The sequence below is a fragment of the Octopus bimaculoides genome, chromosome 11 (genome assembly GCF_046866305.1).
Source record: "Octopus bimaculoides isolate indiv1 chromosome 11, ASM4686630v1, whole genome shotgun sequence".
NCBI classification, from domain to species: domain Eukaryota; kingdom Metazoa; phylum Mollusca; class Cephalopoda; order Octopoda; family Octopodidae; genus Octopus; species Octopus bimaculoides.
The window spans coordinates 40,804,285-40,821,785 of record NC_142938.1 but is presented as its reverse complement, the minus strand read 5'-3'; the positions used below and the strand labels follow the sequence as shown (position 1 = coordinate 40,821,785).

Genomic DNA, 17,501 nt, shown 5'->3' with positions numbered 1-17,501 from the left:
TACACAGATATATACATACATACACACACATATATATGATGGGCTTCTTTCAGTTTCCCTTCACCAAACCACTCACAAGACTATAGTAGAAGACACTTTCCCAAGGTGCCATGCAGTGGGACTGAACTTGGAAGCATGTGGTTGGGAAGCAAGCTTCTTACCACACGGCTACATTTCAATAAATACTGAAATAATAATAAGTGAGATATGTATGAAAATAATATTAGACATGTAAAATAAAATACAATTAGGAAAGTAGAGAAAAAAAACATGTTCTTTATTTGGAATTGACCCAGGCATCTGCTGACCAAGCATCTATGGTGCTATTTCATGGTTTAGTTTATTTTTATTGGGAAACATTCTCTTCTATACTTCAAATCAAGGTACAACATTTTACATTCATCAGCTGACAATAAACACATTACCAGTGAACAGTTGAGTTACTGAGTAAATTTCTAGATGAATCATGATCAAGTAAACTCTAAGGAAGCAGAGAAACACGCTTACTTCCAGGAAGGATGAGGTAATATCCTCATAGTGAAATGCTTAGCATGCTTGCCTGGACACAAAAAACATCCGGTTCAATTCCCTCCAGGGAGGCAAATTTTTTTCATTTTTCTTTCTTTTGAAAGTATTGTTTACATATGTATGCTGAGTTATAAACATAAACACATACATACACACATTGTTTGTGTGTATGTTTGTGTATGTTATATATATATATATATATATATATATATATATATATATATATACACACATACATATGCATATATACAGACATGTATATACACATATAAGTATACTTGTGTGTGTTAAATGCATGTTTTTGAATGTGATTGTAATTTCAAAATGAAACAAAAAACACTAAAACGTGTTTCTCTAAGTAAACAGATTTTTCATAAAATAAATTCAGTCAAAGTCGAAGGACTGGGGCAGGGATGGGGGAATAAATAAAACTACTGAGTGACTAGAAGTGTCAGAATTATAATTTGTTTTTTGTTCGTTTACCTTTTTAACAACATATTCATTACAAATTAATGATAATTTTCTTTCTCAAATACTAACTTGACAGCTTCTAGTACATTTTGGGTAACATAGGTTGGTTTCTTCAGTTCACTGTCAAGTACAAAGTCTCGGTGATTATGGTTTGAGATTTCTTTTCCTCCATACGTTACAAAATCACTGTCAGTTGTGTACACTCCAGTACAGACAAGTATTGACACAGACTTGTCAGTAAGGATAATACTTTCATCTGTCCCTGAAGACATCAGATCTATTACGGTGTCCTCAGTGTCCATCAGTTCGTCAACACTGGACATGTCCGAGTTGATACTAGAATTAGTCGTGTTGGCTAACTGCTGAACCTTTTTGGCTTGTTTTCTTTGTTTTGCAGATCGAGAATGCAGATATCGGTTATATAGATTCCCTCCATATATGTCAGTCTCTGGATTATCTCTGCAATAAATAAAATATATTTATCAATATGTTTTCAATATACATTTTGAAAATAATATGAAGATAGATTAAAACAATTAACCTTTTCTATTATAAAAATGAACTTGCTTTCTTATACTGACACAAATTGTTACATTTATAGTCAAAGGGGGTGAGATTGTATAATGTTCATGTTTTGCAAAGACAAGAGAAATATAAATGAAGTGAAATGACTTCATCACAAATAGTCCTTCCTCTTCAGGGTCAGAAAATACTTCATCCCCCAACATCTACAAACCCTCTACAAAGCTCAGGTGAGACCCACACTGTAATACTGCTCTCACATCTGGGATGCTGCTCTATATATACACAGACATCCAAAACATTTCAACCTCTGGTTCACAAATCTGTTGTCACTTCTTTCTCCTTTCAGTCTTTTCTACTGCTACTACTGTGGCCTCTGCTTGCCAGAACTATCTGATCTTAAACCATCTCTTCCTGACTCATTTGATTCTTCTCGTCCCCCATATTATGATTCTAACCTCAGGTCTTACATTAACCACTCTGTTTAGTCCTTCTCTAAATGCTGGTCCTCTGGAATTCCCTTTTTTGCCTATGTTTTTCTGGTAGCTGTCAACTTTAAATATTCAAGAGGAGCATTAACTATGTTGATCTCAATAATCTCAAAGAACCTTCAAAGGTCATCAGTACAACTCCTTCTTCCTGACCAAACTAATAAAAAAAACGCAAGAATCAAAAGCAAGTCACCAATAAATAAATTCTACCTCACAACAATGACCATAACACTATATAATAAAATATCAATTTCTAACTTTTGCACAAGGTCACAAGGAAGGATTATAGTGACTTGAATTGGTCCCAGTATATGTCTAGCAATACTGGGGAAATGAAATTAAAATTAATTTTAGTGGAATTTGTACTGTAAATTATGAAGACAGTACAGTTAGACATATTTTCTCTATCACTTTGCTACCATTTGTCTTACAAAATATGGATATTATAAATGCTGTAAAATACAAGATACTTTTCCATGACTACATATAAATCATAGTATGAACTAAAAAAATCATGTTTTGATATTTTCCTTTTATTTATTACTATTATCAGTAAGTGCTGTGGAATACTGAGGACAACTACAATGCTAATAGTATTAGGCAGGTTTTGAGAGATTTGATCTGAGCACTGCAATCTTAAAAAGATAAAAGCAGCCTAATTCCTTGCAGCTAATTGCATACAATGCTGGATTGTATCTCTTTATATCTACATTTATTTAGATCTAACCATTGGCTTGTGACAGTGCATTACCAATAAACGAATATGAATAGCTGGTCCTTCAATCTACCAGCTAGTTACCTCTTACTACACACCTACCTATAACTCTCAGCAAAATTATTTCTAGAATGAGACTTCACTTTTTTGGCAGTCAAGACAAAATTTTTAAATCTTTGGTAGTCAAATGATTTTATCTCTTGTAACTTCTCAGCTTTGATAATTTTAATAGTGAGCATGTTAATGATGTTGATTCCTGTCAAGTGATGTATTTGTTGTCACTTCATTAAAATATAACCAGCTGGCTCTGCACTTCTATTGTTTTTTGTAGTATAATGGAGTTTGCTTCATTAACTTTTAATATAACTATATCCCACCCAAGCCCATCTGTTGCATTCAATCTCTCTACTATATATTGCTTAATACTGTACCTTTATGGAACTTCCATTGCCTCCAGACACTAACCTCTCACATGTAACAAACAGATAAAAGTTAACTGCAGTTATTTGTATTATTGAGTCACCTGATCTAGGATGGACTAAACACTATGAGCACTATCCCAACTTTTCTAAGAGAAGGAATCTTTATGTAGTTGTTTGATCAGTTAGAAATAATGGGTTTCAAATTTTGGCATAAGGCCAGCAATTTCAGTGATGGGGGTAAGTTGATTACATCGACCTAGTTTTCAATTGGTAATTATTTTAACGACCCTGAAAGGGATGAAAAGTAAAGTTGACCATGGCAGAATTTGAACCCAGAATGTAAAGACAGACAAATGCCACTAAGCATTTTATCAAGCATTCTAACAATTCTGCCAGCTTGCTGCCTTGATCAGTTAGAAATAATAGCCCATTACCTTCTTGATCACATCCTTCTATTTTAGAAACAGAATGACACACTAGATAATGTTGTTCCTGAGATACAAAAAGATAGTATGTTCACAGCTAGAACAGCTTATATCATAAGTCCACTGTCCTTAGAGTAAAACAACAACTATTAAAAATAAAACAAAAACAATCCTAATCCACTCCCATTAAATAACCTGTGATACAGCTGTAGACTGACCCAATGCAGTAGATTGTCTGCACTCCATTGATACCTATGCTCTGGGCCTGGAGACTCAGCAGGTAGTCAGCATGATGGTAGGTAATTTCACTAGGTTTGCCAATCAATGCTGTGTATTTCAATTCTCGTCCAGTAACTTTCTGAAAGGGAAAAGTTTTCTTGATTAGGTGTCATTAGAGAGAATTTCAAAAACAAAGAAATAAATATATATATAAAATTTAAAATATAAACAACAGTAACAGAATGGAAAGATGTCTTTTTTCTTCCTTTTATCTTTTAATTTTTTTATATTTTACAATCTCAACATGAAAGCAGGATCAACACATTAGACACACTATACCCATCTATATTTTTTAGTGTATAAATGGAAATTATATTTTGTTGTTATTGTGGTAGTCACAGAAGATGGCTTATTTTAAAAATAGTATGACCTAGTTATTACTGGTATAAACAAAGAAATTTGCAAAAAAGGAACTAACTATTAAGAAAAAAGAGAACTAATAAAAGGAATTGAACAAAACAATATGGTTAAGTGAAATAGGAAAAATAAAAATAAAAACAAAGGAATATATGGCGTGATATACTGATCTAGGGACAGCAGACAAATATACTAACACTACTATAAGACATAACAGAGTCATACATTAAACTAAACTGACAACAGATGTGTTTCAGCCAGGACAGTCAATATATTGCTTGTTACATGAGAATGGATATCAATATATCTAAATTAAAACTGATACTGATATATTGTAAGAACAGAAACAACTGGAAAAATACATTGTAGTAAGTTTACTATTGAGGATAACAGACACTACACCCCCCCACCCTCACACCCCCATACACACGCACAAAACTCTCCAAGTTTACACACTAAACAGAAACATCTTGAATTTAACTAAATCTTATATTCATTTGATACATTTTAAAAAAACAGATTCCCTACAAAAGAGGAAAATATGTTGAATTATTACAATATAGTTTATTGCACACAGAATTATTATAATACAGCTTATTATGGTGATATTGTTTTATTTCACATTTAATTGAAGTTGGTGGAAGGAAAAAAGGAAATAATTATCTCAAGTTTTTCATAATTTGGGTACCTATGATACATATTTAATGAAACTGTACATGCATACATACACACACATACATACATACATACATACATACATCATGCACCAGCCTGCCCCACAGAAGCTGTATGTGAAACCAACTATCTCTGTTAAAGGAGAAATCCTGAAGGTGGTTGATAAGTACCTCAGCAGCACTCTCCAGATCTGTGAACAATGATGAAGTCAACACATGCATCAATGGGGGGAGGGTCAACATTTGGGTGGCTGCATGAATCAGTGTGAAGGAGAGGACAGACATTAGGCTGGCCACCAAGCTGAAGGTGTACCGAGCAGTTGTACTACCAGTGTGAGATTTGGCTGGTTTATGAACTGCCTGAGAAAGCTGTTGAAGATCATTTGGCAAGACAAGGTCCCAGACATGGAGGTCCTCTCCCAAGCTGATCTGCAAATTATTTATACACTGCTGAGGAGAGCACAAGTCAGATGGGCAGGTCACCTTGTGCAAATGCCTGACATACATCTCCCCAAGAGACTGTTTTACAGTGAACTGGCGAAAGGTAAGTGCATGCAAGGTGAACAGAAAAAGCACTTCAAGGATACGCTTAAAGCCTCACTGAAGAGCTTTCAGATCAACCCTGACACCTGGAAATGTAAGCACAAGACTTCCCAGCTTGGTGAAGCTGCACCAACAGAGGTACAACTACAAACAGAACAGGATTGCAGGGGCACAAAGAAAACACGAACTATGCAAGTTCAGAGTCAATTCCTTGCCTTCAGTCGCAACAGACTACTAGTGCCTGACATGCAACAGAGCCTTCTGAGCATGTGTTGGATTGATTGATCACAGTGGACACACCATGCCCAATCTTTTTCTCCTGTGTGATGTCCTTGGTCATCATTGACAGTGATAGGTGAAGTAGCAAATTGATTTAAGAAAAGAAATTACAATATTCATTCCATTAAGCTTCAAAACTGTGGAATTATAAATTTGTTATGATATTCAGAAATAAGTATCACAAATATATTTTCCTAATTCATATTGTAATTACTAGGTCATTGCCTGTTGTTATGCTGTTGGTAAAAATATTCGTTAATCATGCACATACCATCATAAATTGTTCAAAGTGAAAGTATTTTTTTAAAGTGTGTTGTGTGGTCTGTATATGGAAAGATACAGAAAAACAGACACACACACACAAACAACAACAACAAATATATGTGAGTGTGTGTGTGTGTGTGTGTGCATGCGTATGTGTGTATTATATACATATAGCCATCTTTTGAAGTTTGTGTTGTGTTGACAGACTTGCACTTAAAATTCCTGCATTTTTAATCAAAACTTGTTAGTTACTATGGTGACAATACTACCTCTCTCTCTCTATATATATATATATATATCTCACAACAACTTTTTCTCCTTCTCTTCTATTCAAAATTAAAGTCTTTTTTTAAAGTTCGTGTTGCGTTGTCTATATGTTAAAAAATACAGAAACACACATAAACACACACACACACAACAAAAAACAACTAAATATATTATATATATATATACATATAATCTTTTTTAGAAGTGTTGTGTTGTATTGACAGACTTGCACTTAAAATTCCTGCATTTTAAATCAAAACTTGTTAGTTACTCTGGTGACAACAATAATCTGTCTGTCTATCCATCTCTTTCACACACACACACATACACACAGTCTCTCTGACTGTATTTCTCTCTCAACAACTTTTCTTCTCCCCTTTTATGCTGTGACAGACACAGATGGAGATTTGCTTCTCTTTTATAATATAGATTGTAAATAATTTATGTGCAAGTAAATATCCTTCTAAGAATGTATTTGTAGATATTAACTGAGAACAAACAAATAAGGAAGTAAAACAAATAAACAAAATAGTGAGTACCAACTGAAGACTGTTGAAGTACAAAAGCCCTTAATAGTTTTAAACTTGTGCATATTTCATGTCAAATTTCTAACAGTCACTTTTCTAATATTTAAGAAAGTAAGAAAAATCTATAAGCAAATAGTTTCTTTAGATTATTTAAAAGAATTGTAAATGTAAAACAATCCAATTGAAAAACTTTCCAGAGACAAAGCAGTATACATGTAGTCTTCTGGAAATCAAAGAATAAACCCCATCAATCACATTATGTAGCTATATCTAAAGAGTCACCTTCAGTGAATCAGAATTTCTAGAAATGTCCAGTTTACAAGGCATGCCACTTTTTACTTTCCGTTGTGATTTTTTTCTATAATTTTTATTGAAAAAATTTTTGTCTCAAAGAAAACATACTGATAAGTAAACTAGAAACAATAAACATAACTTTTTGTTGATGACCATTCAACCATTCTGGGACATACATTTTATATATAGTGTTATGAAACATTAAAAAAAAATCAGTAAAGCAACATAAATAAATAATCAACAAAATAAAAGATAACAAATTCTATGAAAATATGAAACAATTATTACAAAATGTGATCGATCAATTATATGGTAATTCAATGAACACTAAAACAAATTATTAACTTTGACTAATTAATCTTAATAATTTTTTCTCTTATCAAACTACTTATATATAATTATGTGTGTGTGTGTGTACATATACATATACACACAAACACATGTAAGTATATATATATATATGTGTGTGTGTGTGCATGTATGTCAATATTATGTGTGTATATATATTTCAAATTTGTTTTGCAAGATTTTTCGTGCATCTTCAAATCTTGCCAAAACAGATAGTCATTTTGTCCAATATGAAACATGAAACACATGCATTGGTTCTAGCTCACTTCTTTTTATTTTTATTCACCAGTTAGATAGCCAATTAACCAATTTACTAATTGATTACTTGATTAATTGTTCAGTCAATTAATCACTTAGCTGGCTTGTTAGAGTCCTTTCATTGCTATTCATGACCTCATTAATGACATGCTCTCATTATTTCAGGTCTGTCTTTTGTGTCATATGTATGTATGTATACATACATACATATTATATATATATATATATATATATATATATATATATATATATATATATATATATATATATATATATATATATATATATATATACACATATATACATACACACATATATACATATACATACATATATATACATATACGTACATACATACATATATACATACACCACACAATCACCATCATCATCCTAGAAACAGACCCAATGTAAAGAGGGCATGTGATTTGTGAGGCTGCAAATAGAAACAAACATTGATAAACCAGCTGATAGACTGATTGATTGAACAATTAATGAAGCAATCAATAAACTAATTGGTTAATTAGTTTACTAATAATTGATCCTAGTTTAGGTACAAGGCCATTGATTTTGTTTGGAGGAGAGTTATTCAATACCATTGACTCTGAAAGGATAAAAGACAAAGTTGACCTCAGTAGGGTTTGAAATCAGAATGTAAAGTGCTGTAACTAAATACTGCAAGGCATTTCGGCCTATGTACTAAATGACTCTGCACCAATTTACTATTATAATTAGTTATACAAAGAATGATAAAAAGAAATGAAAGAAATAAAACTAGTACATGTGTTTCTGATGGCAAGATGATTCTCCCAAGAGACAGCATATATATATATATATATATATATATATATATATATATATATATATATATATATATTACACACATACATATGTATATGCATAGATACATGTATTCAATGCTTTAACGGCCACATTTCCATGCTTACTTGGGTCAGATGAAATTCAGTGAGGCAAATTTTCTACACCCAAACATTCTTCCTGTCATCAACTTTCACTGTGTCCCAGCAAAGTAATATTTCTCCTAGTGCTTCAAACATGAACAACACAATGGTTCGTCATGTTTTCATAGAAGATTGCAAATGAATAACATTGCTTCTTGTAAATGTTTATTTACAATTACAATGACACGAGGACTCATACATGCAAATGCATATATACAATAAGTTTCTTGCAGTTTCCACTGAACAGTTGCTTGCAGGCAAAGGTCTCTTACACATGTCCAGATATACAAGTAATTATGAAGCCCTTTTGCAGATTACCTCAATGATGATGAAAGACAATGACTTTATCATTGTAGCTGATGATTTTAACACACATGTTGGACAAAACTAATGGATTCCAAGATGTACACAGAGGCAATGCCTATTTTCTAGAAATGAAAAAGGAACAAGGCTGCTGGAGTTCTGTGAAGCAAATGACTTGATTATCTGCAACAGTAATTTCAGGAAACCAGCCAACCACCTGGTCACCTATTAATATGATAGATGGACAGACAAGCCCGGTTGGCTACATGCTCTCCAGAAAACAAGATAGATGGTTTGTTACAAATGTGAAGTAATTTCCCTGGTGAAGAATGCACAATCTAATATAGGTTGGTGATTAGTGACTTCAGACTTAGAGCTAGAAGGACTCAGAGATACAAACCAGTCTGGAAACAACAGATATGGAAATTTAATGGCCCATTGAAGAGTAGAAATTTGGAGAAATACTAATTAAAACATTTGATGGAAAGACAAAAGAAACAAACACATAGCATACAGGGCAACTGAAAATTTCTGTGGGACAATCTGTTGAAGACTAAAAACCAGATCTGAGGTTGGTGCAAGGTTCCAACCAAACTATGGGCAATGTAGTAGTGGGACAGTGAGGTAGTTTTCTTCTGTTATCATCTATCTGCTATCCACCCTCTTGGTCATATTGTACTGAGGCATCAGACCAATATAAAGTAGTGAGGCAGGAGCTAACCTCACTAGTATTAGTGCCACAATAAAATGTACCCAGTATGCTCTGTAAACCGGTTAGTGAATGAGCAGAAACATCATAGTTGAGAGCATCATTGTATTGTCAAGAATATGACATCTCTGGTGCCAGTGTCACAATAAAATTACCCAGTAGACTTTGTAAGGTGGTAGGCAAATTGGTAGAGCTGGCATAAAGTCAACAAGTACTTTTAGTCTTTTTGAAGACATGACAACTTCTATAGTGTTGGTGCCATGTTACATGTACTCAGTGCACTCTGTAAAATTACTGGTGATAAAAAAGGGCATCTAGCCATAGAAGTCATGTAGGAAGGTATTAACTTTGAATAAGAACTGACTTGAATCAAGACAGCTAACCCAAACCGGTTTGGAAAGACTTTAAATGTGCCCACTGGAAATTGTAATTCTGTGTGTGTTGTATGTGTGTGTGTGTGTGTGTGTGTGTGTGTGTGTGTGAGAGAGAGAGAGAGAGAGAGAGAGAGAGAGAGAGAGAGACAGACAGACAGACAGACAGACAGAGGGGGGATCTTGTGTTGTGTGATAATGATTCAGTTGTTCAATCAACTGAATTATCTACTCCTGAACTAACATATAAGTGACTAAGCATTCTCTAGATGCATGCATCCTTAAGATAATTCTAAGGCAGAGTCGGCATCATAGAGTGTTTGTGATAAGGCTGTACCTTTTGAATTACAGGTACAATCCATCTGACAGGCTTCTATACAGCTCCTATTTACTCGAGTTCACTCAACCCAAGGTTAGAGAAAATGGTGTTTGCCCATGATTCCATGTAAAGGGGACAGCAAATCCAGGATATAATGGTTACAAAGTTAACTTCCTAAACATTTGGCCACATTATGCTGTAACAGAGAATCTTGAGTTGAGTTTTATTATATTGCACATGTTTTTGTATTTCAATAATTCTATTAAGAAAAGCGTAAATATCATATAATTTGCTTCTCATGTAAACTGAAATCTTGTGCATATGTATTATTGGTCTAAGTTGATGAATGCAGTTGGTTTTATCCATATATTTAATTCAAAAGCCTATTCTTTTATGACAAATCATTTTCTACAATAAATACTGTTGAAATATAAATTCTAATCACATGGTAAAAGTCTTTGTAAATTTACTCCAGTAAATATTAGAAATTTAATACTGTAGTTGATACTAATAATGACATTGATAACAATATCAATAATAAAATGTAGTATTTTATCAATAAATATCAATATTAACTTAATTTCAAAAAACAAAATGCTTACTCAACAGGTATTTTATTTTTAATTCTTTACAGTCTTAAAGACAAAAAAAGAATAAGAAATCAATTTATGATTATATTTGTAAAAATAAGCATAACAATTTCCCATGCATTTATTCATTTCTTAGATTTGAAAAAATGGCAAGTCATAAAGACAGGAGAACAGAAACAGTAAGGTAATATAGAACCAAATAACTCAAGAAAACAGTATCAAGCTTTTAAGTATGTAGCAAGAGTAATTCCATTTGAGTGCAGTGCAGGGACAGAAAAACCAAAGAAAGTCATGTTGCACATCTTCACGCACGCACATGCGCATGCACATGTGCGCACGTGCACACACACACATGAAGAAATAGAAAAGAAAGAGAGGGAAACATATAAAAAGTTACAGCTATTCTCATTAAAACTAGTATGAAAATAAAATAGCAACAAATGTTTATGAGGAGCTAGCTTTACATTATATTTGACCAATGATTTTATCTTTAATGCATGCATGAAACATAATCTTTAATAAGACAGAAACAAACAAAAAAATAATGACATTGAAAAAAATATCTTATATTGCCATGTTCTTTTCTTGCTTATTTCGTTGTGTCTCAGTTAAAAGCAATGCTGTTTTTCATCAGTGAGCTTCATGAATATTATTTATGAAACAGGTTTTGTTCAGTTATGCCTTGTATGTGAAATAAATGATATCTGAAATGTTTTTTATTCTCTCTTGTGGCTATTTCTTTTGAGGATAGTTTTTAATTGCATTTTCAGTGATTTGCCTTGACAAGTTCTAATTTTACCCATACAGTGGATCTCACATATGTAACCAAAACTTGACTTAACTGAGATTATTCATGCAATCAATAAACACTGTTTCTGGGGGGTTTTAAAATCTAAAAGCAGGGACAATAACTCCAGTGATATCAGAAAATAAAGATGATGTAGATGGAAGTTAATTTTGTTTGCTTACATATTTCTAGGCAAAGTTATTGTCACAAGAGACTGTTTTTTTTTTCTCATTTGCATGAGAATATTTTAGAATTTTGGTCTTATTGTTATTTGGATACTATCAGAAACTATTTTGTATGAATATCTTCATCTTATATCATTTAGTTATTAGAGTTTGTATACACATCTGGCCAAGATTGAATACCTTGACACAAAGCAGAGAAATGGTTTTTGACATTCATGCACAGTCTGTAATTATCTCCTGGCTAAGTCAAAGAAGGAGCCTTTATGTGATCACTAGATCTGCTAGAAATTGTAACCAAATATTCTCTATTTTACACATCCTACCATCTTAAAAATAAATAATCTGATAATGTAATTTGGGATACACAATGTTTGAAAAGATATGCTCTGATAATAGCTCTACTCAATCAGGGTTGAACCAGACTAAATGACAACAACCATCAGCTAACATTCTGTCATGTAGTTTCCCATGGGTAAGTTCTGGATATATGTAATATTGATGAAGCTTAATGTTTCTCTTTTAGACAAGAGATTCTATGTCCCTTATGTCAGCATTATATATTTATCACTGCCCTATGCAGTCCTGTTGGTTACCATCCAAGAAATTTATTTTGAGTTTCTTTGGTTATGTTAAATTTCTTATACATTGTTTCTACTATTTATTTAATTTTGGCCTTAATGTTTTATCTTTATTCTCAGATCTCTCAGCACAGCCAGCCTTTGTTTCCTATCTAACCATTTCTTTAACATGAGAAAATAGATTTCTTTAGTTGTTTCTAAACTAAATATAAACCTTGCCTTAATTTCTGAGATGGTTCTTTTGTAAATCTTACATAAGTTATTTTGTAACAATTTCCTATTTGGATAATTATTTCTCCTTTCATTAATATCAAATCCTAATGTTGGCTACTCAATTACATCATTTTTTTTTAATGTTCAGAGAGAATGGTGAATCATCTTGCAAACAATATTATATTTTCTATTCTTTTACCAATACTGAAACTAGTAATTTATCAGGTCAGCCAGTATGTTTTTCTAATTACTTTCTAGTTAGTATTGAGGAGTTCTTAGAACTAATTTAATTTATAGGCAGTATACTTATTTTTTTATTTTTAATATATTGTTTTTACTGGCTTTTTTTAATTCCTATGTGTGTGTATCTTTTCTCTTGTACTTGTTTCAGTCATTGGACTGTGGTCATGCTAGGGCACTACTTTGAAGAGTTTAAGTGAACAAATTCACCACAGTACTTATTTTTGTAAGCATGAGACCATGCTGAAACCACTAAGTTACAAAGATGTAAACAAACCAATGCCAGTTGTCAAGTGGTGGTGGGGACAAATGCAGAGACCCACATACATACATACATACATACATACATATATATATATTTGCATCAGATTGTCATAATTTCAGTTTTACAATCAGTCCCAAAAAGACTGAAGTCATGTACTAGCCTGCTCCTGGAAAGTCTTACATTGAACAACTCCTGACAATCAATTTATGGCTACCAGCTCATTCGTTTCTCATCTCATGATTTCCAGATGGTTGCACAAGACTTCCTTAGAGAGTTCTGTATATATCAGGATACCAAAATCAGCAACCCAATGCAACTATCACAAAAACAAAGCAAAAATTCTCAAAGAGGTTGGCAGCCATCAAAGGGGTGATACCGCTATGCACAAAAGGATGCTAGGAACTGTACAGCATGGCCCTCAGAAGTGAGCTGTGTAATCTTGCAGTTACAAACAATCAATCTAAGTGCTCATTGGGATGCTCTGGTTATTATAGTGGGCAGCACCACCACCGATTTTCTCCAAGCTGTAGGGAGATTCACCTACCTTCGAAATACACTGTCAAGAAGTGTTCACATTGATGATGAAGTGAATACAAGGGTAGCAAAAGTCATCTCTATCTTTGGACATCATCATCACAAGATTTGCAAAGGACATGATTTGACTATAAAAACAAAATTTGACAAATACAAAGCTATTGTGATGACTACACTACTTTATGGTTGTGAAACCTGGACAGTTTACCAAAGACATGCCAAACAATTTAATCATTTTCCACCAAGGGTACCTGTGAATAATTCTTGACATTAGGTAGCAGGCTAAAATTCCCAACTCAACTGTGTTCAAGAGAGTTAATATGTTGTGTATATATGCTTTCCTGAGCAAATTCCCACTGTTGTGGAGCGGACATGTAGCATGCTTGCTACATGTCCACTTCCCAAACAGATCTTTGGTGAACTAGTAGCTGGGTCTTGGTTACATGGTGGACCAAAGAGAACCAGCCAATGTTTAGAGCTTTGTATGTTGTTAACAAGAACATAATTGAACTACAATTTTTTTCTGTCATTTATTATTATCATTATCATTATTATTATTTATTAATTATTATCTATCATTATTAATTATTATTATTATTCATTAATTATTATTTATCATTATTATTAATTATTATTTATCATTATTATCAGTTACTATGATTATTATTATTTATTAATTATTATTTATCATTATTATTAATTACTATTATTATTATTTATCATTATTAATCATCATCATCATCATCATCATCATCATCCAATTCTGTTTCCATTTCTTGCCGAGTGTCTTCCTGATACCTACGGCAGAGAAATGCACTGTATACATTGGTAGGTCATTAAAATAAACACACTAGATTATTCATTTACAGAGTCATGTGATAGAGAAAAAGGGGAATCTCTCTGTCTTTCTGCTTTTTCTTCTTATTATTATTGTCATCATACATAGTGGTAGCTGCTTCAGAGACAAAGGTTGTCCTATTTTCTATCAGCTATACTATAATGGGTAAGTTCTTTAAGCTGAAGAAGATATTTATTATTATATGTGTTGTGCCTCACTCTTACAGAAAATATGTTCAATGTTTGTAACTGCAAGATTACACAGCTCACTTCTGTGGGCCATGCTGTACAGTTCCTAGCATCCTTTTGTGCATAGCAATATCACTTGGGTGTGTGTCTCTTTATACTCAACAGTTCTTAAGTAACATACACTGTTTTCCTAGACAATGTGTTGCTATTCTCTAAGACATTTTCAACATAGGCAGTATCCCCAGAACTCTGGGGGTACTGCCTATGTTGCTCTCTTTTGTCTCTCCAGATGAGCTTTTAAGTCTCTCTTAGGTTTGTTTGTTTATTTTCTGGAGAGACTAGTTTGATTATTTTGCATCTCCAGTAAAGGAGCTGGTTTTTGCTGTAAATGTTGTTTATGCTACTGCTGTTGTTGCAGGTGATTCCAACAACACAATGAATGAGATAGTGGTGGTGCTTTTGGTAGTGGCAGTGGTGGTACTGCTGCTGAAAATGATACTGGTTGATGAATGGAGAGGCAAATGACACATTTCGTCATTACTGCAGTAGTGGAAGCATTGGTAATAGTGGCAGTGTTGTTCTTATTTCTCTTTCTCTCCTTACTCTTGTCATTCATTTCATTGACATTGTAACTGTTGTTATTGAGTTAATGTTATTGCTACTGTTGCTCCTCCTTTGAAACTGGCAGAGCAGGAAATTCCTTTTCATTAGAAGCAATGAAATGAGATCTTATACTGGTTTCACTATTATTGTTTCTGGTAGTACTGTTGCTATTATTGTAGTTGTTAATGGTGGTGGTAGTATTGCACTTTGTGATGTGGCTGATAAATATTTGTGAAGAATTTTTTCAAGAAAATCATACTTTTTCCTTCACAATCAATAACCTTTGATGGACTGCTACAATGACCATGAAGTTTACTACCCATCACTCTCCTATTTTCAAAAACTTACAATGTTGACATTTTTGTATGATATAGTTGTTTGCTAAGTAGCAGACAAAGAGGTAGCCATACTTATTTTACAAATAAACTCAAAAGCAAACCAAAAAAAAAAGCCGAAAAAATCAAAAAATTTAAATTAAAATATTTTTAAAGAAATTAGATAGAAACAAGTATTAACTTATGGAGTTTATGCAGCTCAGATATGAAAACAACAACCACGATAATAATGATTCCTAATTTAGGCACAAGGTCAATAATTTTGATAGGAGTGGGTAATCTGATGTCATCATCCCAGTATTTGACTGGTACTTTTTATTTTATTAACCTCAGAACGATGAAAGGTAATATCAACCTTAGCAGGAACTGAATTCAGAACATAAAGAGTTGCAATATCACAAGGCATTTATTCCAACACTCTAACAATTTTCCCATCAGGTCAATAGACAATGGAGACAATTACAAAGACAGACATAAAGTGAAAGGGTTCACACACAAAACTGAATACTAAAAGAATGAAATATAATTATACACAGTATACAAATAATAATTGATGATGATGCAACCCTCCTGATACAAAAGGACCTTCATCTATAGCCAATCAAGAAACCACTTAGATTTAAAATCACTCTAAATACCAAGAGTAAATGTGCTCTATAACTGTCATTCTCCAACCATCAGATGCATTGTTCCTCATACCATTTTTGAGGCTCAGAGTTTTCTAAATTTCACTTGAAGACAGCACTTCCCTCTCCATCTTCACCTTCCTTTTCAAATGAAATTTGAAAAAGTTGATGTTGGCTCAACTGATGAGGAAAGTATCTATCCCTAAACTTTTCAACTTCATCCTTTACACAACCTCTTTCACTATAGACACCAGACAGAGGAAAACTGCCTTCTCTACCCAGTTAAAGGAAGATGGTAGGGCAATTATTACAATGGATTTAGCTGATTGTCAGATTTGTCCTGCATGAATTTGTGGGGTCATGTTTGACATAACCCCACAAATAAGGCACAGAACAAGTGCATGCAGATGGTCTTGTTGCCCTGTGCACATCTCATACAAGTCTGTCTGGTTGTACTTCTGTACTTAATGTCCTTATTTATTCTCTTAACCTGAAACATGAGATGAATAGTAGACAGGGAAATAGGAAAACTTCAATATTTATGCTGTGAATACTTTTAAGATGCAAACCAGCCACTGTTCCAGGAGACCTATGTTTAAGGGCATTCCAACTATGAAAATCTTCACTTTTTTCTTACTATCTGGGATAATATATTTCAATGTATTTCTTTTTAAGATGGTAGTGTGTACTTTAAGAGAAATTTAGCAATTATTTTTAGCAAGTATAATGAGCATATATAGATTCCCTCTTTGGACATCCATGTTTACCCCAAAGACATGAAGTATATAAGAGTAATAAAATAATCCAACCAAAAATCCTAATTAGATCCTTGTATTCATTAATAACAATGCAGAATCACACGCATATACATACAAACTAATGATGCTAATTAAAACAAATATCCTAACAGGATTTTATATATAGATAAATTTTATTCTGCAATTTCTACTAATTTCTACTTAAAACTTTAAAATTAAAAACAAAAAATTATCTTTTCAAGGCAATAATAACAACAACAATAAGTTGCTCTTTCAAAAATTTTTCTTAAGATTTAGTGGTACCTATTTGAGAGTATTAAACGATACCAATGTTTTGGAGTTATTAAATTGATCATCATTGAAGGTATATTAATATTGAATAAGATTTATTAAAAGATTAGAATTCCCTGTTTTCAAATTTTCTAAAATGGTG

General features: G+C 32.9%; 1 protein-coding gene across 2 annotated transcripts in view; it reads right to left on the bottom strand.

Annotated features, from left to right (window-relative positions):
• Positions 1-256: 256 nt before the first annotated feature.
• The window catches only part of LOC106870608 (haloacid dehalogenase-like hydrolase domain-containing 5), a 55,089-nt gene continuing 37,844 nt past the window's right edge, over positions 257-17,501 (bottom strand). Inside the window, exons 7-8 of one of the 2 annotated variants that reach the window (XM_014916741.3) lie at positions 3,793-3,932; positions 257-1,458 (exon numbers count right to left, since the gene is read on the bottom strand). In XM_014916741.3, the coding sequence (XP_014772227.1) occupies positions 1,038-1,458; positions 3,793-3,932 (561 nt within the window). In that variant the 3' untranslated portion in view covers positions 257-1,037. The remainder of the gene's footprint in view (positions 1,459-3,792; positions 3,933-17,501) is intronic. The other variant, XM_089359854.1, reaches the window with a different exon arrangement.